At 42.4% G+C, this 27,955-nt stretch overlaps 1 protein-coding gene across 2 annotated transcripts in view; it reads right to left on the bottom strand.

Annotated features, from left to right (window-relative positions):
* Positions 1-27,889, bottom strand: part of ATP6V1A (ATPase H+ transporting V1 subunit A) — a 28,344-nt gene extending 455 nt beyond the window's left edge. The window contains exons 1-14 of one of the 2 annotated variants that reach the window (XM_064410336.1): positions 27,749-27,889; positions 15,461-15,555; positions 13,702-13,830; positions 12,044-12,258; positions 11,188-11,325; positions 10,534-10,685; positions 9,554-9,716; positions 8,221-8,329; positions 7,305-7,427; positions 7,103-7,217; positions 5,939-6,002; positions 5,023-5,226; positions 2,977-3,071; positions 1,658-1,829 (exon numbers count right to left, since the gene is read on the bottom strand). In XM_064410336.1, the coding sequence (XP_064266406.1) occupies positions 1,658-1,829; positions 2,977-3,071; positions 5,023-5,226; positions 5,939-6,002; positions 7,103-7,217; positions 7,305-7,427; positions 8,221-8,329; positions 9,554-9,716; positions 10,534-10,685; positions 11,188-11,325; positions 12,044-12,258; positions 13,702-13,830; positions 15,461-15,542 (1,761 nt within the window). In that variant the 5' untranslated portion in view covers positions 15,543-15,555; positions 27,749-27,889. Of the gene's footprint in view, positions 1-1,657; positions 1,830-2,976; positions 3,072-5,022; positions 5,227-5,938; positions 6,003-7,102; positions 7,218-7,304; positions 7,428-8,220; positions 8,330-9,553; positions 9,717-10,533; positions 10,686-11,187; positions 11,326-12,043; positions 12,259-13,701; positions 13,831-15,460; positions 15,556-18,902; positions 19,044-27,748 lie in introns of those variants that run through there. The other variant, XM_064410337.1, reaches the window with a different exon arrangement.
* Positions 27,890-27,955: the final 66 nt, after the last annotated feature.

Raw genomic sequence — 27,955 nt, 5'->3', positions numbered from 1 at the left:
TTATTTTTTTTCCATGAGCAGTGGTTACTGCACTGTAAAGCAACTGATTTGGAAAGCAAGCAAAAATACTGAGGGTCTTGGTTAATGCTGTGTGATTTAAGAGCTGCAGTGATTAATACCAGCTCCTATCCCCACACCAAATGCAGTGCATCCCCATTAAGTGGAAGAGTTACTCTGCAATTACTTAGACGTTGTTTGGTTCAAATTAAAATGTATTGTGTAATCATAAAAATCTTCAAAATATCTTTGTACAGCTTCATTTCTTCAGAATATTTTTCATGAAAGACAAAGGCCAAAAAAATGATCAGCTTTGCTCTGAGGCTGCAAGGTTTTCTCTGCAAGAAGCATTAACTGTCAGGCTGTGAAATCTGTTCAATGTCTTCACCATGCTCCTCTGAGTGCTAAGATCCTCTGGGTCAGTGCAGCTCTTGGTAAACACAGAAGCCTTACACACGTGGATGCACTATTTCTTACATTGTCTCTCCAAAGTACCCAAACCACAGGATGCAGGACATCTGAATCCTCACACCTATCAGACTGACCTGGGGAATACAATTTTCCTTTCATAACCATTAGAGATCCAGCTCCACTTAACATGTATTCACTCTCTGGTTTCCCTTTTGCAGCCATGCTGTCCACTGCTCTGCTGTACTGCAGGTGCCTGCTGGTGGGCCATGGTTTGTAGAGAGTATTTTAATTATTCTATCTACATAAACAGCTCTCAAAGAAGCTCATGTCCCCAAGGGCATCTGGTTATGTTCTTGATGCTTTGAGAATATATACTAGGAACCCACTTACTGCAGAAACAAGCCAGTACCCTGCAGGAACAGAATACATTGGCATGGCAGAATATTTAATTCTAAACATATTTAATCCACTGCTACTTGTTCTTCGAAGATTTGCAGTATTGACTTACATGAGTTTTAACAGAGTAAGCATTACATTTCATAGAGGAGATCAGTCAGTATCACAGGTTACCCACAGTCCTACCAGTAACTGCTACACCAGCATGCTCTGGAGTTTTAGTAAAGCTGTACCCTAAAATGACAGCTTCTGAAGTTATGCAGAGCAGGTACCCCAATCCACTTGTTTTGTCTTAAATCCATGCTGAAGTTACTCCTCCCTTCCTCTCCCCACTTCCAACACTCTCTTTTATATTAGAGACAGGAATAAGCAGCCTAAAGTTCAAATCCAGGATCAACTGAATTATAGAAATGTTAACTGAACTATTGTAAATAAAAGTTAAGGGAAAAAATGCTTCTGCAATAACATATGACATGTCCCATGTTTGGCTTCAGGCTGCTTCTCTCTGACAATAGTCTCCTTAGAACATTACAATATTTTTACAGAATTTTATCACAAAACTCCCAAAGCAAACTGGAAAAGATGCTTGTACTGTTACCATGACTATATGTAACACAAAAGAGACTGCTGAAGGTGGAGTTGCCAAGGCTGTGCAGTCATCATCAGCTGAATGGATTTCTGCACTGACCATTCTTGTGCTCATAAATCAATTCTTTACATCTTCAAAATGATGGAGTAGAGTCTCTGTTCACAGACCTTTACCAAAGATCTTTGGTAAACACCACTGAGTCATCCTTCCAGAGGCCCTGGAAGCTCACAGGAAGCAGGACAACCCCCTTCCTTACAAACATACCTTGAACTTCATGGAGGTAAGTCTGTAGAGGATTTCGCTCATGTTCTCTCGGATGATGGACCACGTGATCTTATTGTCACTCTGAGCTGTGGTTTCTACAGCACGGCGTGCCATGTCATAAAATGCAATCATGTTGGAAAGCATTCCCACTGTTTTATAGAAAGGGCAGAACCTGATGGAATAGAAGAGGACCTGTCAGGTATCTTGGAACAGTTATCAGCATCCTCCCCTGACAGAAAGAGTGCCAGCCCACTTTACTCCAGGGATTTTTAAGGTATACTGCCAAAGGAGAGGTCAAATAGGTCCCACATTTTTAAATAGTCAAATTGCAGGCCAAGACAATCATCCTGAAGCTGATTGAAGTTGAGGTTTCTGAAGCAGTACCCAAACATTCAGGCAAAACAGGAGTGAACAGGAACTGCTGCTCTACAAGTCTCACATTTCAATCTGTGCCAATGCTAACAAGTAAAGGAAAACAATGAGCAGCCAACAGAATTCCTCCTTCCTGTTTTGTCCATCTAGGGAGCAGGCTTTCTCCTAACAGGCTGGGATGACAGCTCTGCAAGTTTCTTTGCTCACAAGAAAAGGAACTTCTCTATGACAAGAGCACTTCATGCAGTTCCATTTTTAATGGGTAGGCGAGTGCCATAAAAGGTACCTCGTTATTATTTATGTGCTACTTGTTGTGCTTCCTATAGCACACACACATACCTGTCCTAGTAACCTGATCAAAGGCACAGACTGTTACAAAATTATGGATGTCGTCATTTCTAGTGATGAATTACTAGAGACTTCCTGATCTACCTGGGCTGGGGAGTGAGATGAAATACAAAAAGGCCCCTTGTCAGGCTGTTAAAACACAAGGATAGCATGGAAAGAAGAAGAGTTCACTAGGGAGAAAGAGAGAGTAAGGGTTTTTTTGATGGATCAAACTTACTCAAGAATTATGCAACAGTAACTGAAAACCAATTCTTGCAGTCCCATGTGTATTGATGGGATAAACAGGAAGACTTTAGATGTTGTCTATGAAAATAAAGCAGTCCTGTCCTCCTCCTCAGACATTCTACTGCAGAAACACTGGCTAACAGAACAACAGAGGAGGTCCTGGGAACCCCAAAGGGTTCTGCTTTCAGAAGGTGTCTGCACGCCTTGGGTAAGACAATGTGAATGCACTGTTGAATGAGCTACCTAAGCACAGTTCTTCCACTTCTTTACAGGCAGTAACATTAATTTCTGCACTGGTCAGCTTCCATGTGAAATAACGGTATCAACCCAGACTGCACAGGACTAAGAGGGCAGAGTGGCCAGTCAGATCTCACCTGTCATAAGGAGTGTAACCATTCTGCTGCAAGAAGTCATCTTTTATCAGCTTGGCAACCTCCAAGGTAATTTTATCTGTTTCTGCCAAGGAAGCCTAGAAAAGTAAGGTAAACAGTTAGTTTAGTACTCAAGTCCATGAAGACACATGGCCAAGAACATGTCCTGGCCAAGTACAGCTGTCTTTCAGCACCTGTCTTTCCACCCTCCTAAGACAGGATTAAGCAGAACTCTGTCTTTTGGGTATTTCTCACTCCCTTCTATAGAACAGCAAATTTAACTGATTGCCAGATTAAGATGGGCCAAACAGTAAGTCTGTTTTAGGTCTATCTGATGATAAAGGAAACTTCCTTCCCACTGTTTCAGATCATGGAAAAGCCACCAGACACTGAAAATGCGAACAGCTTTGCTATGAGATACATTGATACATCACCCTCCAACATAAAGAGAAATTAATTTATACCTTCCTCAACCCTTATGGAAGAAAGACTAGATCTCAGCATGCTAGATCAAGAAGCAAGCTAAAGGATTTGGTACTAGTCTGCACCATTACCAATGTCCTTTTCCCAGCTGGCATTCAAGAAAAGAAAAGGATTGATGTAAATGCCTGTCATACTCTACAGGAAAGCCACAACTGCTGCACACTGCTACTCTTGGCACCATGTGGCTCTTGGTTGCTCTTCTCCACCTTCATCATCCTTTTGCTAAAGGGGCCTGATTAAGCTTTAAGTAGCCCAACTTGCTTTCTAGACAGGAAGTTTGAACCTTCTTTCATGAGAAGGTCTAACAGAATTCAGAGCTAAAAAGAAAAAACTATACTGACTGTACTTCCACAATTCCCCCTTTCTAAAGACTTGCTGCAGTTGTTAGCCAAGCCCAGACAGAAAGGAACTGTCAAAAATAATATCTCTAAGAAAAAAAAATCACCAGTTCCAGTAATTCTATCATGAGAACAATGCCTACTCACAAGTACTGGCTTATGAATATCCCTTCCTCACTGAGGACCCAATCCTACCCTCCTTTGCAAACCACTCTTTCAGAAGATGGCTTTGTAAATAGAGAACTGCAGAAAGTCCTATGACCCCATTTCCTTTTCTTCAAAGACACATCAAGAGAAGAGAGCTCCACTAGGCAAGATCTGATGAAAGGTCTCATCCTGGTTGGACTAGAACATCAGTGAAGAGACAGAGCATCATGAGCAAACTTCCTCCATGTAACTGTACTTAATACATGTTACTACACACTGCTACAGCTCTGTAAATCATAATATCTCATGTGAACATCACAAAATTAAACTACTGTCAAGTATGTGCCAGGAACTTGCCAATTATCATATTTACAGTGCTAAGCTGAAACACAGTTTTCACTGGGTCCTTTCTGAAAGCTTTCAATGGAAATTCTGCTGTCCAAGTTAGGCTTTCTCTTCAAAACATTGAAGTGAAAAAAGGAAATTAAAGAATGCCTGCAAAATGGAGCCATATGTCACAGGTTTCCAAAAGAAAGAAACAGATAATCACAAGTTCTTTAGAAAGCAGACTTCACGTTGTTTCTACAGGCCAACTAGTAACTGCCAACACCTCTGTCCTGCAGTTAACAACAACTGTAAACAACAGTTTCTAATAAACTGTAACCCTTCAGATAACTTCAACAGTAAAGATGAGTTTGCATAATTTCTCTACAAAGACTGCTTCCAATGGAATAGTGCTTTAAGTTGCAGCAAAGGGCATTTCAGCAATAGAACAGAATAGAATAGAACACTGAAGCAAGTGAACTTTAAAGCAAGCAGTAGACGTCCCAATATCATTTACATAAGAATAGCAGCACCAAGCCAAGGTTTAGCAAATCTGAAAAACTATTTGTCATTAGAAGTCAAACAACATGTAGGAAAGTTGGAATAAAGCACAGTTTGAGGTGAGAGAATCTGACATCTGCCAGTGATCTTTTGTGGGCAATGCAGTATCCATCAGGTCTGCTCTAAGACATGGTCAAAAGCCTGCACTAACCATAAGGAAATGGAGGATGGCTCAACAACACATCTGGTCACTCACTTTTCCAACAAGCTGCACGATCTCTGCAAGGTCCTCTTCCTCCTGTAGGATCTCTTTGGCCTTTGTCCTGAGAGGGACGAATTCTGTGAAATGCTTGTCATAGTACTCGTCCAGGGCTCGCGTGTACTTGCTGTAGCTGATCAGCCAGTTCACAGATGGGAAGTGCTTGCGCTGGGCCAGCTTCTTATCCAGGCCCCAGAAAACCTGCCAGAAACCAGAAAGGTCAATCAGCTCTCCAAATCAAAAGTGAACCAAAATAATTGAAGGCAATAAAAAAAAAATAGAGAGAGCAAGTCGAAGTTAATGCAGCATAGCAAAGGCTTCACAAATGGAAGCCTGGGAGCTTATAGCAGTGACATTCAAATAACACTTTTCAAAAAATAATGCAACTTTTCAGCTGAGTTCAGATTTATTCAGCTTGAGACTGCTCATGAGGGAGCAATTAACCACAGCAATGTCAATATTGGAGTCTATGTAAAGTGGAGACTGAATAGATGTAACTGCTTTTCCCAAAACTGCACACAGTTGCAAGACACTCCCAGTCAGCTTCTCTGAGGATTTTTTGTGGTTTCAATGCACCTATATAGAGCAGTCTGCTTTCCCTTTCAGCTGGAACAGATACTTTTGCAGTGCAGCTAAATAGGCAGCACTTAGAAAACACACAGATATCCCTGAGCAGGCAGTGTTGGAAGGAATTGCTGCCTTCACTCCCTCTTCCAAAGGGATCTCAACCACATCGGTTTGAGACCATCTCACAAGGTCTCCTTTCACAGCGTTAGAACATTTTCCAAAACACCCTACAATGCTGCCTGTGTCAAATCAAAGCTCACCCCAGCCACTGGCATAAATGTGCTGAAGTACAACCATTTGGAGTCTAACAAACCAGACAGAAGAGCTGCAACGTTGTGAGACGTACCTGAACAATGCCCAGGGTAGCAGATGTGACAGGATCAGAGAAGTCACCACCTGGGGGAGAGACACTGAGCAACAAGAGACAGGGAAAGGTTATCAGAGCTGCTTTCATAGTTCAAACTGAAGTACTGAACATATGACTGACTGCACAGCTCAGTGCAGAGAAACCAGAAAAGTCAACATGATTTCAAGTAAATAATAGATTGCAATATGTTTGCAGAAAGTGCTTGATGCATACCCACACAGGGATAATATCAAGCATACCATGAAATAGTTACATCAGTGACTGATTGACAGTATTAAGGTGTAATTTCAGTCATGTTAGCTTCAGGTAGTAACTCCAGCTTGGATCATCAAACCTGTCTCAACTAGAGCAGATTCAGCAAGAGTGCTGACAGAACATCATGAATACACAGTGCAGTGATTTTACAGAAAACAATATGCCAATTTGAAATTATTTTTGATATTCACCTATACAGTAACTACTTCATTTGTGCTTGACACTCCAAGACATGCTTTCCCAGAGATTAAAAAAAAAATTGTCTTCCAATCTCAAAAGCAGAAATCCCGTATGTACGTATGTTGTGAACAGAACTAAGCAGAGCAAAAAATCAGCTCTGGGTGTTCTTGCAGATGCCAGGGGCCCTCCTGAAAACACAGGGAATCCACTTTGCCCAGGGTATGATACACAAACCAGTATCACCCAGGAGAATGCCTGTGGACAACATGCTTCTCACAGCACATCACAGCCTGAGATACACTGCTCCATGGCATTCTACTCTATTTGAGCATAAGAATCATGATTCATTATGCCCCCAAGTGCACACACTGCTGCTCTAACTGCCCCTTCTTTCCTGCTCTGAGCATGGCTTGACATACTTTTCAGAGAGCCCTAATGACATTCTTCCCTGAGCCACTTGATCCGATTGCAGTGCCTGTGATTCCAGAGAGTTACCTGTCTGCATTCATTCCTTCTGCCCCCACGCACAATTTAGCAGCAGTTCTGGGTGAACAGAGACCGTATATCTACCTACTCACTCCCATATTTTTAAGTTCTGCAGCTGCACAGAGCAAGTAGGCCTTTTTGTCTGACAAAAAGGTACCGTGTCACACAAAACAGTGAGGGAGAACCGCAGCCAGTGCAGAGGCAAAGCAATGCAACACTCACGCTCCGACAATGCTGACGCTGCCTTCCCTCTCAGGATTTCCCAGACACTTCACTCTCCCGGCTCGCTCGTAGAAAGAGGCCAGACGGGCACCGAGGTAGGCAGGATAACCACTGTCTGCAAACAGCACCACAGAGATTCAGTCAAAGGCTCTGAGTTTGGAGGGCTGCATTTACAAGCCTAGACTGAGGAAGGACTACTCACCAGCTGGCATTTCAGCCAGTCGCCCTGAGATTTCCCTGAGGGCCTCAGCCCATCGGGAAGTAGAGTCTGCCATCATACTGACATGGTAGCCCATATCCCGGAAATACTCGGACAGGGTGATTCCTGTGACAAAGACAGTACAGAAAGGAATTCTATGCTTATATGTCATCATAAATATGTAAATAAACCATATTATTTGATTTACATTTTGATGGAAACAGACAATGGAAGTAACTCTTTCTTCCCACTTATGTCCCTGCTGTCTTTTTTTTGCTGTTGCTGTTTAATTCTTCTCACTCTCCTCATTTTTGTTTATGAGCCACTCAGATTCATCTTACATTCACGTGTATTTCTTTGAAGAGACACCGCAATGTCACTGATGCTACTCTTTCCCTCACTGAAACCAGGAATAAAGACTCCTCTTACTGTAAAATGTCTCCTTCCCTTTCAAACTACCAGAATACAAGAGTGAGAAAAAGGTTGTGTTTTATTTGAATTATCTGACAACTGTTCATAAAAAAGAACTTTAAAAAAAGCCTTCAAGAGGCTGCAAAGGAAAGATTAGTCTACCAACTGGGAGAATACTATTCCTGTCCATTAAGTAGCTGTACTTGTCAGCAAAAAGCTAGTCAAAACCTAAAGCTTACAGAATTAACACATGCAGAAAACCTACACAAGTCCTGGCACAGTAAATTCACCTTATAAACAAAATTTACTCAATATTCAGAAAATGCAATTATATGCAAGCAAGGAAGATTCAATTAAGATACTAAGACTTTGTGCAGGTAAGGTCTGAAAGGGTTTACTTCTGAAACTAAACTGGCTTCTTGATATGGTTATCTCAGGAACTGAATATACTAGAGAATGATGGCTTGCTGTATACACACAACTTTCTCTATCCTCTTGTAAATCTTACCAGTATAGATGGAGGCTTCTCTGGCAGCCACGGGCATGTTGGAAGTATTTGCTACTAGAGCTGTTCTCTTCATGATGCTTTCTACCTTGCCATCAACTTCCATTGTTAACTAAAATGCAAGAAATGGAAAAACACCCAAACTGTAACAGTAGCAAGATTTTTTTGTTAATTTTTTTATGCCTTTTTTTTTTTTTTACTCTTTTACTTGCCTTGTGTCAGGATACTCTCCTCACAGCTATTCTACCAAGATCAGAGATGAGATTCAAAATTTTAGGATATGTTGGTTTGTCTTTCAGACTGCATACAGCTTAATGTTTTAATGTACATGCTTCAGCCTCACCTCATCTTCTGCAACTGCCAAATCCCTGTTGATCCCATTCAAGTAAGTAATGACAAACCCACTGCACTAGGTAGCACATGGTCCTCTCTCAGATTTCCAGGCTGAAAGAGCTAAAAATTCTTAGCCTGCTGTCATAAGTCCACTAGGAATTAGAGAGCTTTTTTCCCCATCTACAAGAAGCCAAGTTAGTATTTGACAACTGGACATAAAACCACATTTTTAACCTCAGTGAAGCCTTACAAGCACCTGAACAACAGAATGCACACCCTGACATTTGTGTAGAATTCCATTTATGAATACCCTGGGATATGCCGCCTTCAAGGCTAGCTCAGCTTGACTTTCCCACTTTGTCACCAATCAACACACCCAAGCCTTTTAGCCCCTATTTCTGACAGTGATCTTTCTACCTGACTGTTCATACTAGCTGACCCTGGCATAACAACTTCACTAAAACATAACAGGTACAAGGATTGGTAAATCTGTTGCTTGGTTGGGGGTTTTTTTGTTTGTTTGTGTTTTTTGGGGTTTTGTTTGTTTGTTTTTTGTTTTTTTAAAATTTTTTTTTTATTAACAAGGTATTTTCTACTTCATTCAAAAGGTACTCCAAATCTTATCATGTCAAACTAATATCTGGTAACTGTATCACCACTCTGAAACTTGTAAATGGATGCTGCATTTTCTATGCATGGTCATGTTAGAGACATGACCAGCGACAGGTGAGATGCTTACCACTGTGCTAAATTCTTCTCTGACATTCATTCTGGCTTTATTTTAAACAACTTGGAAGGTATACCCAAAAACTAGTCCAGATGGTTATTGAAGGGCCACTGAAATAATTCTTGAACAAGCCAAAAAGGATTTTTGCCAGAGCTTCAAGGCAGGCAAGATGATCTTTTCAAGTCACTCTACCAACATATTTTACTCAGTTACAATACCAATACAACAGCAAGTCTTCCCAGGAAGGTTTACTCTCCATGAAATCTCCATACTAACCTCAGGGAAATCTCTCAGTACTTCAGACATTTCATTTCCTCGTTCTCCACAGCCTACATAAATGATGACATCACTGTTGGAGTACTTTGAAAGAGACTGCGAGATCACAGTCTTTCCACAACCAAATGCCCCAGGAATCGCTGTTGTACCCCCTTGTACACACCTGAGTAAAGAAAAAGGACTCTGTTTTGTAAGGAACTAAAAGCCAGCTCTTTCCCATCTTAGAATATATTTTTCACTAGAACTCCCTCATCAAAAGCAGAATGACAGGAGTCACATTCAATGTTCTGGGTGAGAAACACAGAGGTATTTCACTAAACAAAAAAATTGAGGGATTAAACTATCCTTTTCTTCTCCTGTCCTTGAAGAATGTGACTTATGCTGATACAACAGCATGACTTTTGGACTTGAGACATAGAAGTTTTCACAGCTGGAAGCAGCAATGGAATGGAAATCCTAAGAAAAGAACAACTGTACTTAGCTGCGTGTTATAGAATAAGCAGAACAATATTTCAGGACCAAAATAACTGAATTCAGTGTCTTAGAAGTTAGCTGCTTAAATGAGCAGTTTGTGTTACAGTTAAGTGCAACAGTTTTCCTAAGTGGCAACCTTAAAATCACTGGAAACTACACATCCTCAAGACCACGGAAACATATCCTACTCATGCATTCAAATGAAGATAGCAATCTCGAAAATTCTAGCCTTTCTGCAGATGTGACATGATTATGTTAAGTTCATGCATGTCCAGTTTTTTCTAGATTAATGCACTAGAAGAACAGTTTTGTTAAACTTCCTTTTTCCACCAATGGGTTCACCTGCTAAATAAATACGAGAAATTCAGCTAAATATATTTTACGATTATGCTGTGACACATGGTGAAAGTTTACCCTTAAAAAACCCCAATGCTCTAAGGCCTTTTGCCTCTGCTTCCCCCTGAGAGAGATTTCTTACGGAGTAGAAAATAAAAGGAAGCACTTACGGGAAGAGGGCATCCAGGACTCGCTGGCCGGTTAACAAAGGATGATTGGCCGGTAACTTCTCGGTAACAGGACGGACTTGGCGCACAGGCCACACCTGCACCATGGTGAACTTCTCCTTCACACCTTCGAACTCCAGCTCTAACACTACATCCTAACAGAGAGCAGCAGATATGTGAAGTGAGCTAACAGCTGCGTGCTGGACCAGCACACAAATTCTCATTTTAACTAGTCTGCACAGGCCTTTGATAACACCACAGAGCTCTCAGAACCTCAACATGCAATCATCACCTCCCCAGGGAAGGCTCTTTCCCATATGTACAAAGCCTCTGGGGGATAACAGAGCAAGATACACCATACATTAAAAACACGCTTTTGAAGAGCAAGTGAATTTTACATATTCATAAGATATTTTAGATCCCCACAGAGGTCATCAAACATGGCACATTGAAGTGCCATTGGGAAGCCATATACATAGAAAAGAGCTGCACAAAATAATAATGCAACCCCTGCAGGCAGGGTAGCAGAAGTGATCATTAACTCAGACATCTTGTTGCATGAAACACTTTAGCTGGCCTCATGCAGAACAGAAAGAGTACACCAACCTTATAAAAGAGACATGGAATATACCAGCAAATGCTGTTTGGGAGACTTACTGAAGTGTCGTAGTTTCCTGGAGGAGCAATGTATGTAACTGTACCCCTGTTTCGTGGGGGCAGCATGATTTTGTGATTGATCAGGGAGTTTTCATTCACCACACCATAAATATCTCCACCAGTGATGTGGCTGCCAACCTAAAATCAGAACAGGTCTATTAGTCATAACTTTTAAAAAAGAACCTTGAGAAACTGTAAAAAATACTACAGCTATTAAGTCTAGCACTGTGATTACCCCTTTTAAAAATTCCTTGTTACAGCACAGTAGCTCATTTACATAACTCATTACTCCAACAGCATTGCTAGCAACACTACCTGTGCTCAAGTGCCTTTCAAGGCTCAGACAGGAGCAATTACTAACAGACAAAAGAAATTTTCCTCGTTTCTTTTCCACCTCTCAACCTAATGTGCTAAGAAGAGAAAGGATAGGATATGCTAACCTGCAGGGTTGGAAAAAAGATGCTGCAAAGGGCTAAAGCCGTGACATTTTCCAGCTCTAAGGCTACCTTCACCATTTGCAAAATGTGTGCTGCAGTCATTCTTTTTGCTCAGTAACACCTGCTCCTGCTAATGCTTACTGCAATTCCATGAGTTTCTCTATGGTTTGGTAAATACATCAAAACTCCATAAATTTCTCATATGCAGCAACAACACACTGTAAATCATATCAAGTAAGTTTTGGTGATCCCCATCCAGTCTCATGCATCACTACCACCTCCTAGCACTCCTTTTTGCAAACTTCAATAAACGCAGCATAAACCACAGGTCCCAGCAGCCACAGCCTTAGCACACTGCTCCAGGCCTAAGCTCTGGGGGGAGAGGAGCAAGAGGGGAACACAGGACTGTCAGAACCTACCCGCAGATTTTTGGAAGGTGTGAAGTCCCATTTGACATCTCGGCTCAAAGCTGACACGTTGACACCTCTAGGGATATAGATACTTTTGGTCAGGGCGCTGATGTCTGAGAGAGGTCTCTGGATACCATCAAAAATAGCTCCCATAATGCCAGGCCCCAGTTCCACTGACAAGGGCTTCCCAGTACGGAGCACAGGATCTCCTACAGAGACACCAGCTAAAGATTTGCTGAGGAAAAGTTCATCCAGAACAAGGGAAAGAAACCAGGCAGAAGTCATCAGCTCACATCATACTCTCTAACTCCTTTTCTGACTTTAAGGTAATACTATTCCTATGCTACACATGAGCATTTTGGAAGCATGTAGGCCTCATACTAAATTCTGAATTTGCTCAAACAGCAAAGTTCACCACCCTCTAGAGAGGCAAAGTAGTGCCAAATATTCAGCTTTACAATCATTTGTTCAAGTCACCTGTTGTTGGCAACTAATGTCAACTAATATGGATGCGTTCACTGGAGTGCCAGGCAGTGGGATGACAAAACATCACACATTTCTTACATCTTCAAACCTAGAAAACAGATTAGGCTGTTTAAGTCAGATAATGTTATGAAATATGGAATTTTTCACTTCAGAATTTGTTTAGAGAGCACAAATGTTTTGATCTTGAGCCTTGCACAGCTTTTTTCAACAGCAGCCTAATTTTAAAAGGACTTTGTCTAAGACCAGCACTATTGCCCTCCTGTCTTGTATCAAGTTGTCAAGTCTGTGCACTACCTAAGCTCCAAAGACACACAATGCACTTTTCTCTGCAAAGGGCCAGCACCTTGGCAGAAGGGCCTGCAGGAATACAAAAGAAACCTCCAAAACTTAGACAAACTTAATAGATTTAATACGAGTTGACTTCGGAGAGGCCTAAGACCAAGCTTCCTCTCAACAGGACATTAAAAGTAAACTATACTCAAACTTGTTCCATGTACTGATGGAAAGCTACTTGATACTGTAACGAAGATGCCATCTAAAATGATAAATTATTAGGCAGAAACAGGACCTAGTCAGCAGTTTGCCAGCAAGCTCTTCAGAACCAAGGTTTGGGAGCTAACACAGCCTTTTTCCTAGGCTCTACAAATACAGCCCCCTTGGGAGGGGGAAAGAGGCCTGCCTTCAAGTTTCATGACTTCTTTTTTGACATTCTCTCATATATATGTGTGTGTGTAATAAAAAATACATTTTAAGTTGCCTAGTTTTTAGAATATATGCTGCATCACAGCTGGACCAAGATAGTGTAAGCCTACTGCAGAAGAAAAAGTGTAATCTATTATGCTTGGCAAAATCCTCTGTCCAGAAGAAGACATCCTGCCCACTTCACATTTCTTTTTAAGTATTATACAAGCACAGTTATCAAAAGCAAAGATGCAACAAATATTGCTTAGGTTTGCCATTTATGATTGACACTTGTCAACTGCCTTAACAAAGAGGTATTAAAATGCACTTGAATTCTAAGGTACGCTTTGATTTCCAGTCAAAAGAAGTCTCCTCGCTACACAGCCACACAAGGTAAGCTTCACCTCAAAACCATCAAAATTTACAAAACACACGCAGAACAGATGCCCTGCCAGAACCCAAAGTATCTGGCAGCACAGAGGGAGCAGTGAAAAGGATACAAGTTTCCTCATAGACCTGGACAGTTGCCAGATCCCCTTCCAGCCGGATGATCTCCCCCACCAGCTCGCTGTGTCCCACTCGCACCAGCTCGTACATGGCAGCACCTGCCATGTTGCAGGCTGTGACCACTGCAAAAGACAGGCACATAGGTGAGTTATTTTTCCTGCAGCTCACGAAATTCACCCATCACAAGTCTGTAAGAACCGCACAGCATGAACCTGGTATTCACCCATATCAGACACACACTTTTGACTTCATGAAAGGTGCCACAACTCCTGGTATTAGTTTAAAAATCAAAAGAATAAGTTTTCCTACAGTTTTCACTCTGTCCTTTATCCAGAATAAGAGGACACTGTGAGAATGTAGTAATTCACAGGACAATTCAGGCCATAATTTCTCTTATCTGTCTTGACAGATTGCAAATGTTGAGGGTGTGAGGTGCTGTAAACTTTGACAAACAAGTTCCATAGGCTCTTCTCCCTTGCAGTGAGCTGGGCCACATCCTCATCTGACTAAATGAAAACACACAAGAAAATGGCAAAACTCACCCAATGCCTGGTAGTTACATATACCTGTTGCTGGGGGCCAGCATTTTCAAGTCACTTAAACTTCTGTTTACCTTGGTAGCATCTGGATGCTGGCATAAACATGGACAGATCAAGCCAAGGAACCTGCTAAATACCCTTGCATCTAACATGATGTCTAGACAGCTTTTAAAAAAATACTGTTTTTTGTAGAAAAGCATTGTCTATCTTAGGGCACTTAAATTAACTTTCAACAGATAAAGATTGTAGTGCAGCATGTTTTGGGCCTGAAACTTCTTAATGCTTTGAGTTAGATTTCAGCAGGTCATATACAGAGTCCTGGCTGCTTTAGAACAAAATTTATTACATCTTGCAGGTTATAATCACAGTAATGCAAATAAGATTCACATATTTACACAAAAATGCATTTTCCACTTCTTGGGAAAGAAAGCTGTGTCAGTTTAAAATTGTTTCTAAGTACCACCTCTGCAGTTACAGAATTTGCAGTTAAAAAACTTGTGCCTATTTAGGTAGGGATTTTCTTATTCATCAAATACATTGCATTAACAAAAATACTTGCTAATCTTCCATTCTCACATTCCCATCCTTTCCTTCAGCTCTTGCAGAGAATGCAGGAGGGAGCAGAAATGCCAGTAGAGTCTGCCTGTGTTCAAAAGCTGTTCCTAGCAGAGCCTAAACTATTTCAGCTGATAAAGATGAAGGAAGAGTCCTCCTTCTCCCAGCTGCACTATCACCACACTCTTATCACGTTCCCTGACTCTTGTGGCTCCTTGCTGACCTCCCCCAGCCCATGGTGCAGGAAACAGAACAGCTTGACACTGACAGGGACTGAGGATCTCAGAAAGCACAGGGACAAACTTGCAGTGAGAACAGACTATTTATTTTATACCCTTTTAGAGAAGCTTAGCAGACTGGGCCCAGGGGGCTTTCTCTCATATAGAAAGCTTACCTTTTGTTATTATTCTTGTTTTTATTCAACTGCCTGCTTCTGCTCATTACATTTTTTAAAAAAGGTTAATTAATAGTAACATCTTGTTAGCAGTTTTTTTAGTAGTTTGTCAGACTCTAAGTCAGTAATTCTTCTTGAAGTCCCCCACCCAAAAAAGCATTAAAAGCACCACCCAGAGCTCTTTTATATGTCTCTGCTCTGTGAAGATTAACAAGATCCTAGATAAAACAAAATTTATTACTTCCTTTACAAAATAATACCTACCAGGTCCTGAGACTCCATAAACATAGCCAACAAAAGCCTCTCTGTCCTCATCACGTATTTTGGGGAGCTTGGAGAAGTCCATTTTGCCTGTTCAACTGAACAAAATTAAAAAATAAGAGTCAGTCCTGAAGAACACACACATGTATTAAGTTCCTCCTCTTCCTTCTGCTTTCTTCTTATTTCCAGTTAAAAAGAATTCTGAACTCATAGCCTGAAGCACCTTAACCACTATGATTTTAAAGCTGTAAAAAGTAAAAAAGTAACAGATTTAAACAAACAAAATATCTGAGATTCCTTATTGCAGAAACACAGGAGTAGAACATCACCCCATAATATGCTCTACAGAATGCTATTGAATGAAAAAGATGCAGTCCAACAATGCCCTAACGCTGTTTCTCTGTTTTTAAACTTGGTAATAGGATATTTAAATGTCAGAAAATCTCTTTTGTATTCCACATCTCATTACCCTCCTTCAAAATATGGAGTTTTCCATGATTCTGAGTGAGCAAGAGAATGTTCTGGGTCTGCTTTACTGCCACCAGTCCCTAAAATGCAATACTACAAATATTAATTGTGAAAATTCAATTTTTGCTATCTTAAGGTGCTGAATCACAGTATTTAGAGGAAGAAACACAGATTTTCAGAAGCACCAGCACACAAACATGTGACTCCTTTCCATGTGTCTCACAGCTACATACTACGCAGTCTTTGCTCTCGGTGAAACCCATGGAGCATAACAGAAGAATTGTGCTGAATAATGGGCAAAACCCCCAACTTGCAACAGTTAACCAACAGGCTGTCATCTCATGCCAGTAATTGTTCAGGAAATCTAAACAAGTGGCACTGGAAAAGCTGTTTTATCAACAGACTTCCTCCATCCATGTTTGTGCTGTGGCTGACAGTTGGGCTGTCCTGTTTCCGGTGCGGATCAGAGGATTTAGCGGTTTTGCTTTGTGAGCCCTTATCGTGCTGTGTGTTACCTTGGAAACTGATGGGTGTTAGAGAACTGTAAGGCCACACTCTTCCCATTTCTCCTGTGCAGACACACTTAGGACACTGGTGAAAGGTGTGCTATGGCAGCCCCAGCACAGAACACTCCTGTGCTAATCAGCAGCAAGGCCCCTGTTTGGTGACACGAACTGGGGGGCATCTGTTGACACTCACACTCAAGTCTTTGAGAGCAGCCTAAACTCACCCAGCATCTTCCACAAGGCAGCAAATACAAAGGCATACTCAGGCTTAAAAACCTGCCCTGTGTACAATAAGCAAGACAACAGCTCCACTGCCACCCTTTCCAGTAGAATTAAAGGATAAGTTTTTGCTTATTCTTTGGGAGCTGACTTTTGCTATTCTTGAAATCCTACAACCGTTTTCCAGCCTTTTAATACAATAATACAAGTCCCCTGCCCCTCAGCCTCTTTACTGATCTAGAAGTTTCAAATTGGTGGCACTGCTCCTTAAGAAAAAGATCTCCCACAATTCCAAACCCTTGTTCATCCTGAAGGAATAGCCTCTCCCCGACTCCATGTCTCTGTGGAGTGTACTGTCTATCATGGCTGCCACTGATTTATTCCACAGCAGCCACCACAACAGCTGATCATGGCTCAGTCACCACCAGCTTGGAGCAGACCTGCTAATGGGTCTTGAGCCCAAAGGCTAAGCCAGATATCCGTTAGATCCCTCTACCCTCCATAGCCATAGGTTATCTTTCACACTTCCTGGTGTTTAGACCCAGGAGACAATTTTGATTTCACTGTTTTTTTTTTCTCAAATGGCAGAGGGGAGGTCCTGGCAAAGCAATCTGCAGCTCCTGAGCAGCTGGTATGAGCTGGTTCTGATCTGACTAACACAACTATCTCATCTTTTTTGCTTTTAACAACTAAAACTCAAGCAAGCACAATTGCTGTTCATATAGAAATAAGCAGTTGTTCTTATAAATCCAAATTAAACATTAACTTCAATATAACAATACAGAACAATGTCCAGTGCTGTACCATCAGCATCTCTAAAGGCACAGCAGAGAGTTAAACCACGTTCTCATAACTGAATTAGTGACACAGCTTAGACAATGTCCCATATGAGTCAAAATACAAGAGCAAGGAAAAGCAGGAACACTGGACCAGTTTCAATTTAAATTAACTTTTCTTCATAATCAAAACCTGCTTGAAGCAACTGTTTACCTTTTAGGGAGGCAAGTAAGAACCTCAGAACAGCCATTCTGCAGTTAAATGGCAACATCCTGACAGCCAGCACCTGCCTCTCCTGCTCCTGTGCCTGCTCTGCTCCCTCTCCCTTCCTACAGCCACCATTCTACATTACTGGCCAAGCCAAGTAAAAGAGCAGGGGATTCCTCCACTAGACCACCTAGCAACACACTAATAAACCCTGTCTTTACCATGATCTCTAGCATCTGCACCAACAGTTTTTAAATACATACCAATTCACTATTTCAAGTGTAAAATATGTGAATTCTTTCTCATCTCTGCATTACCTCCACTATACCTCCAAAGTACAGTCTACCCAAAGCCAGTGCCCACCCAGCCAGGCTGACCTCTTTCTTAAGGGGCTACACATCTCTTAACACTGAATACAAATTAAGGGGGGGGGGGAACCCTGTTATTTATCTCTGCATCATTTTCTTGTGCTTGTGTATTACCACTACAGATTTTCAATTTATATGGAAAAGCCCTTGAGGGCCAAAATGCTGCCTTACTTTCCTACCTCATTAGGTATTTTCATTGATAGTACTCAAAGATAATGAAATTCCCTAAAGCATATATGTACCCCAGAAGCCATAGTAGCTGACCATTTCAGAAATCTACAGAGCCCCTGAGGCCTTTGAAAGGCCTCTTGCCAACACAAGATATTAGGCACTATATACAATTCCCTCCTACAAAAGTCCACTAGCACACCTACATAGGATATCAGATAATTTTAATTCCCTTATGAGTAAAGATGCATCTTGTATCCTTTACAATTTATATCTTCCTAATCTAAAACAGTTCACCAATTGATTTCAAACATGCTCTTAAGCTCTAGCAGTCATATTCTGATTATATAGTACCAGAAATCAAAGTATTGCTTGCAGCAGAACCTTCTCTGACTAAAAAGTGATTTATTACACTGATTTTAAAGTCCTAAGTAAACAAGAAAGAGCCCATAACCTGAGCTCTCTATCTTGGTTTCTCCCCAGCACAGTAATCTGGTTACACAGTAGCCTAAAAAATGTAACTGCCCTGCTCTCAATGTTGGAGAAACCTGGTTTGCTTCACTCTTCCTGGGTTTTGCATCTAACATTTGATCAGACGCAGAATTTACACGACGAATTGCCTTAACACAAAGATTTTTTTCAAAATTCAGACTCCGGTGAGATTTTTAGGAGCCTTCTTGCAGCAAGGAAGAAAATCTACAACAATTTTATCACATAAACACAGCTCCTTACCTTATTTTGCAGAAGCAGGGAGTACCAAAAACCCAGAGGCCCAATTCAAAAGCTAGAATTCAGCAGTGAAGCATCACCGCTTGCGAAACAATCGTCCTTCTAGTGCCCCTACACAGAAGGATGAGAAAGCTGCTGCAGAGGGGAACGAAATTTCTGACACACAGCAGAGGCACAACCACCTGACTTGATGAGTCATCAGTCTCTCTCTCCCTCTCTCTCCCACCAGCACCGAGGAATGCCGCAATAGCAATTCCAGCCACCTCGAGCCCAGCTGAACTCCCATCTGTGCTCTCTCTGCCGCACAGGACCGAGCAGAAGAAATTAAAAGGCTTCAGCGTTTGCATTAAGGGCCTCCTACAAAGCCGGGAATTCCAGTGCCCAATGAGCAATGCACACAACTATATAAACATCTTTGAAAGAGGTGCATGTTTTCTGCTGGGATCTGCTCACCTGCCAGCCCTCCAGTGTAATACAGCCATGTCAGTGTGTGCTGTGCTCGGGAAGAGCTTAACAGAACAAGTGTTTAACAACAGACTGCACAGGGAGGCGCTGAGCACACTGCAATACTAATTGCATGAGCGTGCTGAACAGTATTGATTGCCTCCAGGAGTCTTGTGGGGCTTCCTTACGCTCAGAAACCCTTCCCCTGGCCAGCAGAAGCACTAAGGCAATTGTACTACATCCAGCACCTCCACAAAGCAGAGAGCTGTGCCACCCTGAGTGACAGCTGCTGGAATCTGCTCTCAGAGATGGGCAGGCACTGAACAGAACACGGGCAGCTGTGTGACCCCTCTCTAAGAACCTGCATGAAGCTGAGGAGTTCCCTGCAGTCTTCATAACTTCTCAAGTCTCTCTTTGCAAGTTCTAGGATTACCGACACTTCAAATTGCCACAAAAGCCTAGACACTAACCACAACTGTAGTGAAGAGCACAGCAGCAGTAATTTGGATGCAGCAGTGTTACATCAGTAAGTCATCAATGGTAGGAATCATTCTGCTGGAATAACTTTGAACTTGAAGGTCATACATTTTAGCACATCTGAAACAGACTAATGTGGTTTGATGTCGAAGGGTAGAAAAATAGAGCCAGAATAGAAGCCCTTACATTTGATATCCAGGAAAGCTTAACAGGCATAAACAGTAAAATGTACCCAAAGAGTTTTCCAAAGAAAATAATACTTCCTCCTCTTCTTATTAAAAACCTAGACATTACAGGACAGTAAAGATCACCACCCACATTGGACAATCAGCTTAGTGTCACACTGGAGGGATGCTTCAGGTTCAAGGCTGCCGACATTTACTGTGCTCACCTGAGCAGACTCTGGCACAGTGCACAAATCCCAGTGTTCAGCTGCATGAAGATCTGCTGCGAGGTCCTCATAAATAACTGGATAATCACTGCCACAGATTTCCTGTAACTAGAACAGTTTAAACTTCCCCTTCTAACAGATAATGTCCTTAGGAGGAAGTATTAAAAAAAAAAATATATATAGGGCCTAGACATATATTACTAGACAAATGCAGAAGTTTGGCAGCATATTCATATCTAAAATTTAGGATATTGTCCTACAAAAACCAACATGCCCAGAACTCTTAACACAGGTCACTGGGAAAGCAAGCCCAATAGTATTCTCAGGAAACCTGCTCCTTCACAGTATGCAGTTATAATTTTACTATAATACAGCAGGGAAATTACTCCAGATTTCTCAGCCACCAAACAACTGAATTACTGAGGTTCAGAGGCACCTCTGGCAATCATCTACTTCCAACCTCCAGCTCCAAGCAAGCTGATGTGGGCTGCTCAGGGCCACATTCAAATGCATTTTGATTACCTCCAAGGATGAAGCCACCACAAGTCTCTGGGCAACCTGTTTCAGTGTTTAGACACCCCTGCAGTAAAGTGTTTTTCCTATGTTTAAAGGGAATTCCCGGTATTTCAGTTTGTGCCCATTGTGTCATGTTACCTCAGCAGGAAGCACTGAGAAGAGTCTGGCTCCATCCTCTTTGCTCCCTCCCATCAGGTGTTTATATACTTTACAATAAGATTCTCAGAGCTTTCTCTTCCTGAGGCTACATAATCCCAGCTCTCTCACCTGCTTTTCCTACCTCCATATGCTTAACAGTCTTTGTGGCCCTTTTCTGGATGCACGTCCCTATGCCACATCTTTCTTCTACTGGAGAACCCAAAACCATACACAGCATTCTAGATGTGGTTTCCATCGAGTTTAACCAAGGTGAAAAACCACCCCCCTGGACCTGTGGGCAGGATTCTTCCAAACACAGCCCAGAATAGTGCTGGCTGCCTTTGCCACAAGGGCACATTGGCAGCTGATGTCCAGCTTGGGGACCCTCAGTTCTTTTCAGCACTCAGTCAGTCCTCAGCCTGTAGCAGGATATGTGGTTATTCTGCCTCAGGTGCAGCACTTGGCACTTCTCTTTGTCAAACTTCATGGGATTCCTCTCAGCCAATTTTTCCAGTCCAGGTCCCTCTGTATGGTAGCACAACCCTCTGCTACACCAAACACCTTCCAACCTACCATCTGCACTCTGGTGAAACCAGGCAGGAGTCACGTCCTGTACTCAACACAATCTCGTGGCTCAGTCTTCTCATGACACAGACACCATGAAGTGAACAGCAACCCTCCTGCCACAAGCTCTGAGCTAGAAAGAATACTTCTTACACTCAACAATATGGACATTTTTCCACTTAGTTATTCACACAATTTCAATTGTCACAGGGCACTTTGAGGCCACCTCTGCTTTAGATCAACCCAGAATCTGCTTAAGTGATGATCAGCTGATCATCACTTACTGTGGACCCATCACATACTGTGGACCCATCTGCAACCCTACAAGACCATTTATCTTTCACATAACTTGTTCTTTGGGTTCTTATAAGCCCCCTCCTCTCACATGAGGATTGTTTCACATGTACACGTAAATCCATGTGAAAGAGAATTATGCTGCCACCATCATTATGGCTAATAAGTGAGACCATGCAACATTGAATTCATGAAGTCCACCACAAGCTCCTACTGACCTCTTCCTAAAAACAGATGGGGACTTAGCTGTGGACATGCCAACACATACAAGTTTGATACTTCAAATAAACATCATGCCTTGCATACAAACTAAAGATATAATAACAATATATTTATATTTGATACATATATACAAGGTACAGTATATATTCCCAAAGCTAGGGCGTGAAGTCTGCCCATGCAAGATGTACCACCACGACAACTCCAGCACCCAAGCTTTTATTCAGCAGCTTGGGAAATTCCTACAGTTAGCCCAGAACAATTCTAGAACAAAGCTATTTGAACATGACAAAGAAGTCAACAGCTAAAATAAAACTAGACAGAAAGGCTGGCAAGGTGTTCATTGCATAAGTACTTTGACCCACTGAAGATCTGATCAGCTCAGTAGATAAGCAGCCTTCAAACATCAAACACAGCCGTCATGCCATATCTAGAAGTGATAAAGACCCTAGCTAAATCCATTAAAACACTCCTGTTACTAGAGAAAACCACATTGTCCACGTGAAAAAATGTTCATCAACTGACTCATATGCTACAGTTTTCCATAATAGGGTTTTCTATACCATTTCTTTCCTCTCAGCTGAGGCTTCTCCAGAGGAGGAAATTGATGAGCCTCTCCTTAGTTCTTACTTGCTACACTGCTTCACAATTTTATTACTGTGAAAAATTTGACATTCCTTTCAGCCTGCTACCCATTCTGCCCTTTGGCTTGATAGACTTTCACATAAAAGAAAGATCTAATACAACTGAAATCTCAACCATAATACAGAACACTAATACAAAATTCATCTCTGTGTTCTACAGTGACCTTCTTTTCTTATCCTGATCCTGTCACCTAGCTGCTAGGGCTGAAAAGTTCTGCAGCCATCTGCTCAGTCATTTCCTCTAGATGAACAGTTTTCATTAACCCCACTAATGTTACTGCTCAACTAAAATCTACCCTAGCTTTTATTAAGTAAAAGTCACTCGATTTTCAGGTGTAGTTGGCACTGTTACTTGAAATACTTTTTGTTGCTCTAACCTTTAAGATGACAAACATTAAAATGAAATTAATATGTAGCTGTAAACAACTGTAACAGCAAACTTTACTACAGTTCAGCAGAGTGACTTCTGAAGATCTTACATCAACAGACAAAAAGTGTGCAATTTGACAAAACAACTGTTGCTAGGTTTTTAAGTCAGGCTCAGTTTTACACACAGATGATGTTTGAGCTCATTAAAATACACTGTCTCCTCTATAAGCCTCACTACTGCCCAACCCTCCTCCCCAGGTGCAATGGCTAAAATACTGAGCTTGAGTTTGGAATTTCCTTTCACCATTACACCTAAATTTCAGGTCACCTTTAAAGTTAGGATATTATGGAATCTTCAGTTTATTATACAAGGTATTTTGCAGCTAGTTTGAAGAGGTGAAACAGGGAGTGAGTCTGCATGAAAGTCTTTGAGAAAGATCCAACATCCCTAGCAGATAGAAGTACTGTTTTATAGCACCTTTGATATAATGAAACACCTGCTGGAATCACAGCACACCTATTGGCACTGAATTCCAGTAAAAGGAAATTACTTGAGGTTGACTTTTCCTATAATGAAAAACTGCATCTTTATGTTTTAAAGCAAGTCAAGCTACATTTGGAAATTTTATGTTCAATAAAATAATACTTGAACTATTCACAGCTTCTTTAGAACAGCCAGAGGCCTTCCAACATATTAATTTTACCATTGTTTAAACTAGATATCGTGGTGGATGTCTGAATATCTACCAGCTCATGCAAATTCATCCCATGATAACAAAACCCTTAAAATTTTAAGGCTCTATAGGCAATTCACACAATAGAATTACTTTTTAAGCCATGCTTACCAATATAGTCTGCAGTTAGTCTGAAATACCATCTTAGGGTTTTTCTGAAGAGCTGCTTTTTAAGGTCTTACTTTCAGAGTGGGAAATAAAGTAATGATACAGTGTAACAACAACAAGGGCAAACAAAACATTTGCCCCGCTAAAAGAAATTCTTGGAAGATGTAGTTTCTTTGCTCAGATATTAAAAAAATGATAAGTCATTCTTCAGGCTCTTAGACAAAATTTGCACACCTGTCCATCTATAAGAAGTTATTCCTATAAAGGCACAGCTGTCTCTCTATGAAGTCCATGGTTTTTCCCATATCCTTTCTATACCTCCTCACACCCAACCATCCCAACCACAACAGGACTGCTCTTCATGCTTAGGGCACAGAACACAGACATCCAAACCACCTCTCTTCTACATGAACCACCACAAACCACTTCAGTAAGCAAGCACAGCTTACAGCAGCCTAAAGATGGGACACAGCATCTTCACAGCACACATTCTGGCACTTTTCAGGGGATGCTGTCTGGCAGAAACACAGCTGGGCAGACTGGTCAGCTGAAACCAGAGCACTAACATTTCAACTTGGCTATGAGAATCCTTACAACGTGAGCACTTTTCAATTGTTTAGGAAGGACAAAGATAAGGCTTTTATATTACAGAGACCCTCTAGAACACCACTGCTCTCAGCATTTGTATCTGCAGTGGATCTATTTCCAGCAGGCTTTTTAGCTCATTTACCTGTTCAGCACAATCAGTCTCGGTTAACTGGGGCAGCTTCCCCTGCTAGTTTTGGTCCTTGCTGATTACGTTTGATTTGAACATAACAGACTCCCCAAAATGTTGTAAACCATGACAAAATTAAAAGAGGGGTCACTGTCAGACAAATTATTTCTGAACAGAGTGAGCAGTGACCCTGAATTTTACCATTACACAAGCTCAGAGGTGTAGTCAAGCTGATGAAAGAAGCAAATTCTGCAGCTAAAACTGGTCTTTATCTGCCATTTGGTTAAGTGGTAGTAACAAGGTCTGTTAGACTTTAGGATTTATCCATATACATCTTACATTTTTACTTTTCACAGTAAATGCATCGTTTCAGTAAAGCCAGGCCATGGAAGGCAGTGTGTCAGAACAGCTATGGACATCTAAAAAGCTGGCAGCAAATGGTCAATGTTTCTGAGACATGGGAGCGTTGAACTTGAGAGCTTGACAGACACAGGAGAAACAAATGCTTGGGTGAAATAAAGTAACCAAACGAAAAATATTTATGAGTGCAGAACTTAACCCCAGGAGAGATGACCAAACCCAAGAATTTGGTACAAGCTTAGCTGTCCACTTCCAAAGGGAAGAATGGAGTGAGCACATCAAAGACAAGCAAAAAGCTTTCCGTACCATAAAAGAAGATACAACAATGACAAACAGAAGATCCAGTCAAAACTGGTTCTGCCTGTTGGTGATTATTGGCTTATTCTGCACAGAAAAAAAAAAGGCAGAGAAGGTTAAATTCATTCTGCTTCTTCTGCTGGAGTAGGACCCTGTTTTTCTCTGCCCAGCTGGAAGGCTAAAGGAGTCACATGTTTTAAGATGTCAAGTAAGAATGAATGAGCATGATATTCCAGTTGACTACATGGTCTGTTTTCATTGGCAAAATTCCAGCCTAAAAAAAAAATAAATCACATGGACACCATTGTTCAGCAATGCTTCAATATTTCCAAGTCTGAAACCCCCCAATTTTGAACCAATGAAACAAGCAGGGAGAAAAGTATATATTTCAGTCAATGTAGCATTGGGTTTGTGTTTTGTAGGGTTTTCTTGAAAAGACAGAGAAAAAAAAAAAGAGGGATTACTACTTGGTCAGCAGCAGCATCCAGCATTTTATGGTCAACATCAAAGTAACCAAAGACCCCAACTAGATTATCCTGTAATCCTTTTACTCTTTCTAAAGGAGTAATTAGGAACACAGCCATAGCTCACAAACATGCAATTTAAAAGCACGAGGGAAACCCATCAGCAGGAACTTCCAGGGCTTGAGAACCCAAAGACAAACCATTATGGCACGAAAACAGAAGGGGGAATGCACAGTGCCTCTAAAAGGGGAATCATCTGGCAACCTGCAGGACTACAGCAGCTTTGGATGACAAAGTGCAACACCAGCACCCATGCAAGTCTGGAAGATAAATGCATTAAGTCATCCTGGGAAAAAAAACAGACAACAGAAGGACACTTAAGGCCCACAGCCTTCATAAATCAGGGTCAATGAGGCATAAAACTGTTAATGTTTATACTTAGACCAAAACAAAAGCTAGATTTAAGCTAATGCTTTATAAAAATGAAGCAACACTAATCACTCATGGCTCAACCCTACTAGCACTACCTGTAGAAAATAACTGTTGATTTGGAAAATGACAAGGCAGCATTTACAGGAAACAGAGATCTTGTGTTACTATTGCAACACAAGACTGCAACCCCCCTTTGAACAGTCAGCTGATGCCAGCAGCCATTTTCCACTGTTGCCTTAATTTCTCCTTCCCTGTCCTCTCAAGCTGATGGCCATGGTGATTTAGTATTTCTGAATGTCAGACTTCGCCACCTGATCACAAAATTAAGACTAATTTTTTCCCCCACATAAAAGAATCCTCCTTCCCAGAGGATTTTTCATTACAGACTGGTAGGCACAGCAAAAAAAATCTGCAGTACTTTTGGTAATTCAGAGACGTGCAGATTCTGATCTCACTTCACACATTCTAACACAGAAAATAATAAAATGTAGATATTATTACATATTTGTATTTACTGGTCATTGAAAAGGCCTTTGAAAGTACTGCACAGAGAAGCCAAGCATTCAGCTGCTGCAGATCTGCACAGTGCAGAACTCAGCACAAATACATCACAAGTCACAACACACTGAAGATCTGCCTCAGTTCTCAAACTTCCACTTGCAAATGCCAGTTTGTATTTGGCAAGTTCTTGCTAATAAATCACTTCTAGCAGTTTGACAGCAGGTTTTCCTGCTTTTTCACCCCCTCTCCACTTCAGCAAGCAGAATTAGCATTTGAAATACCATGCTAGATCAAATAGCCAGTGTACCTTGCTGAAGTATTGCATTACAATGAATAAAACTATCACCAAATTGCTTTTATGCCCAGCAGAAGTGCAAGTTCTCTGAGGGAAGACAGTAAAATCTTCAGAAGAAGGACTTGCTTCGTAAGAAAGTAAATTACTCTGGGCAGCTGCATGGAACGGATGGATCTTGGCACATATGTGTCACATACTCCAATGTCACAGCTACCCGTAACATGAAAAACATCATCCAGAATCCAGTCATGCAAATTTCTCTCTTGCCTGTAAGTGAATGCCAAGAGTGATGCTTGAAACACCCCATCTAAGGCAGAATTTTGTCACTGGCTACAGGAATAGGAACACATTTGATGTGCCACCAGGATATCCAAGTGCAAAGCGGCAGCGGGGCTCCTGTGTCCCGGCCGGGCCGCAGCGAGAAGCCCGCAGGAACATTCCCCTTCCACAGCCGCGCACCGAAAGGCTCAGACCCACCCACTCAAGATGGTGGGATGGCCTGGCAGCGGCACCCGGCCGCTACGGGGCTGTCTCTGTTCCGTCCGGCACAGCCCTGGAGCGGCTCCCTGCGCTCGGCAGGCTGCTCCTCCCGGGCCGCTCCGCTCCCCGCTGCCTGCCAGGCGGGCCGGGGAAGCGCACGCCGCCTGCAGCGCGCTGTCCTGCCGGCACACGGCTTCCCGAAGGCCGGCTGCCCTGCCCCGGGCCCCGGCGACACCCGCCCCGCGGAGCCGGGGCCGCGCTCCCTCTGCGACACCGGGAGACCGCGTCCTTCCCGGGCAGGCTCCGAGCGGGGCGGGGAGCGGCGAGAGCCGTCCCCCCGCCTCCTTCCCGGGCAGAGGAGGGCAGCCCCGGGCGCAGCTCGGCGGGCGAGGGCCCGAGGGTCTCACCTGGGCCGGCCCGGCGCGCCCCGATGCCCGAGTGCCTCCGGCGGCGGCAAAGGCGGCGCTGGATCAGCTGACGCCGGGCCCCGCGCGCATGCGCCGCGTCGCACACCGGAAGCGCCCGGCGCGAGCCCGGCCCGACTCCGGGCGGAGCTTCTCCCGCGCAGCCCGGGCCGCTCCCGCGCAGGAGCGCGCCCGGCGCGGCGAGGGGGC

The sequence above is a fragment of the Passer domesticus genome, chromosome 2 (genome assembly GCF_036417665.1).
Source record: "Passer domesticus isolate bPasDom1 chromosome 2, bPasDom1.hap1, whole genome shotgun sequence".
Classification (NCBI taxonomy): Eukaryota; Metazoa; Chordata; class Aves; order Passeriformes; family Passeridae; genus Passer; species Passer domesticus.
Note: the sequence above shows the minus strand (reverse complement) of the source record. Positions and strands in the feature narration are given on the sequence as shown.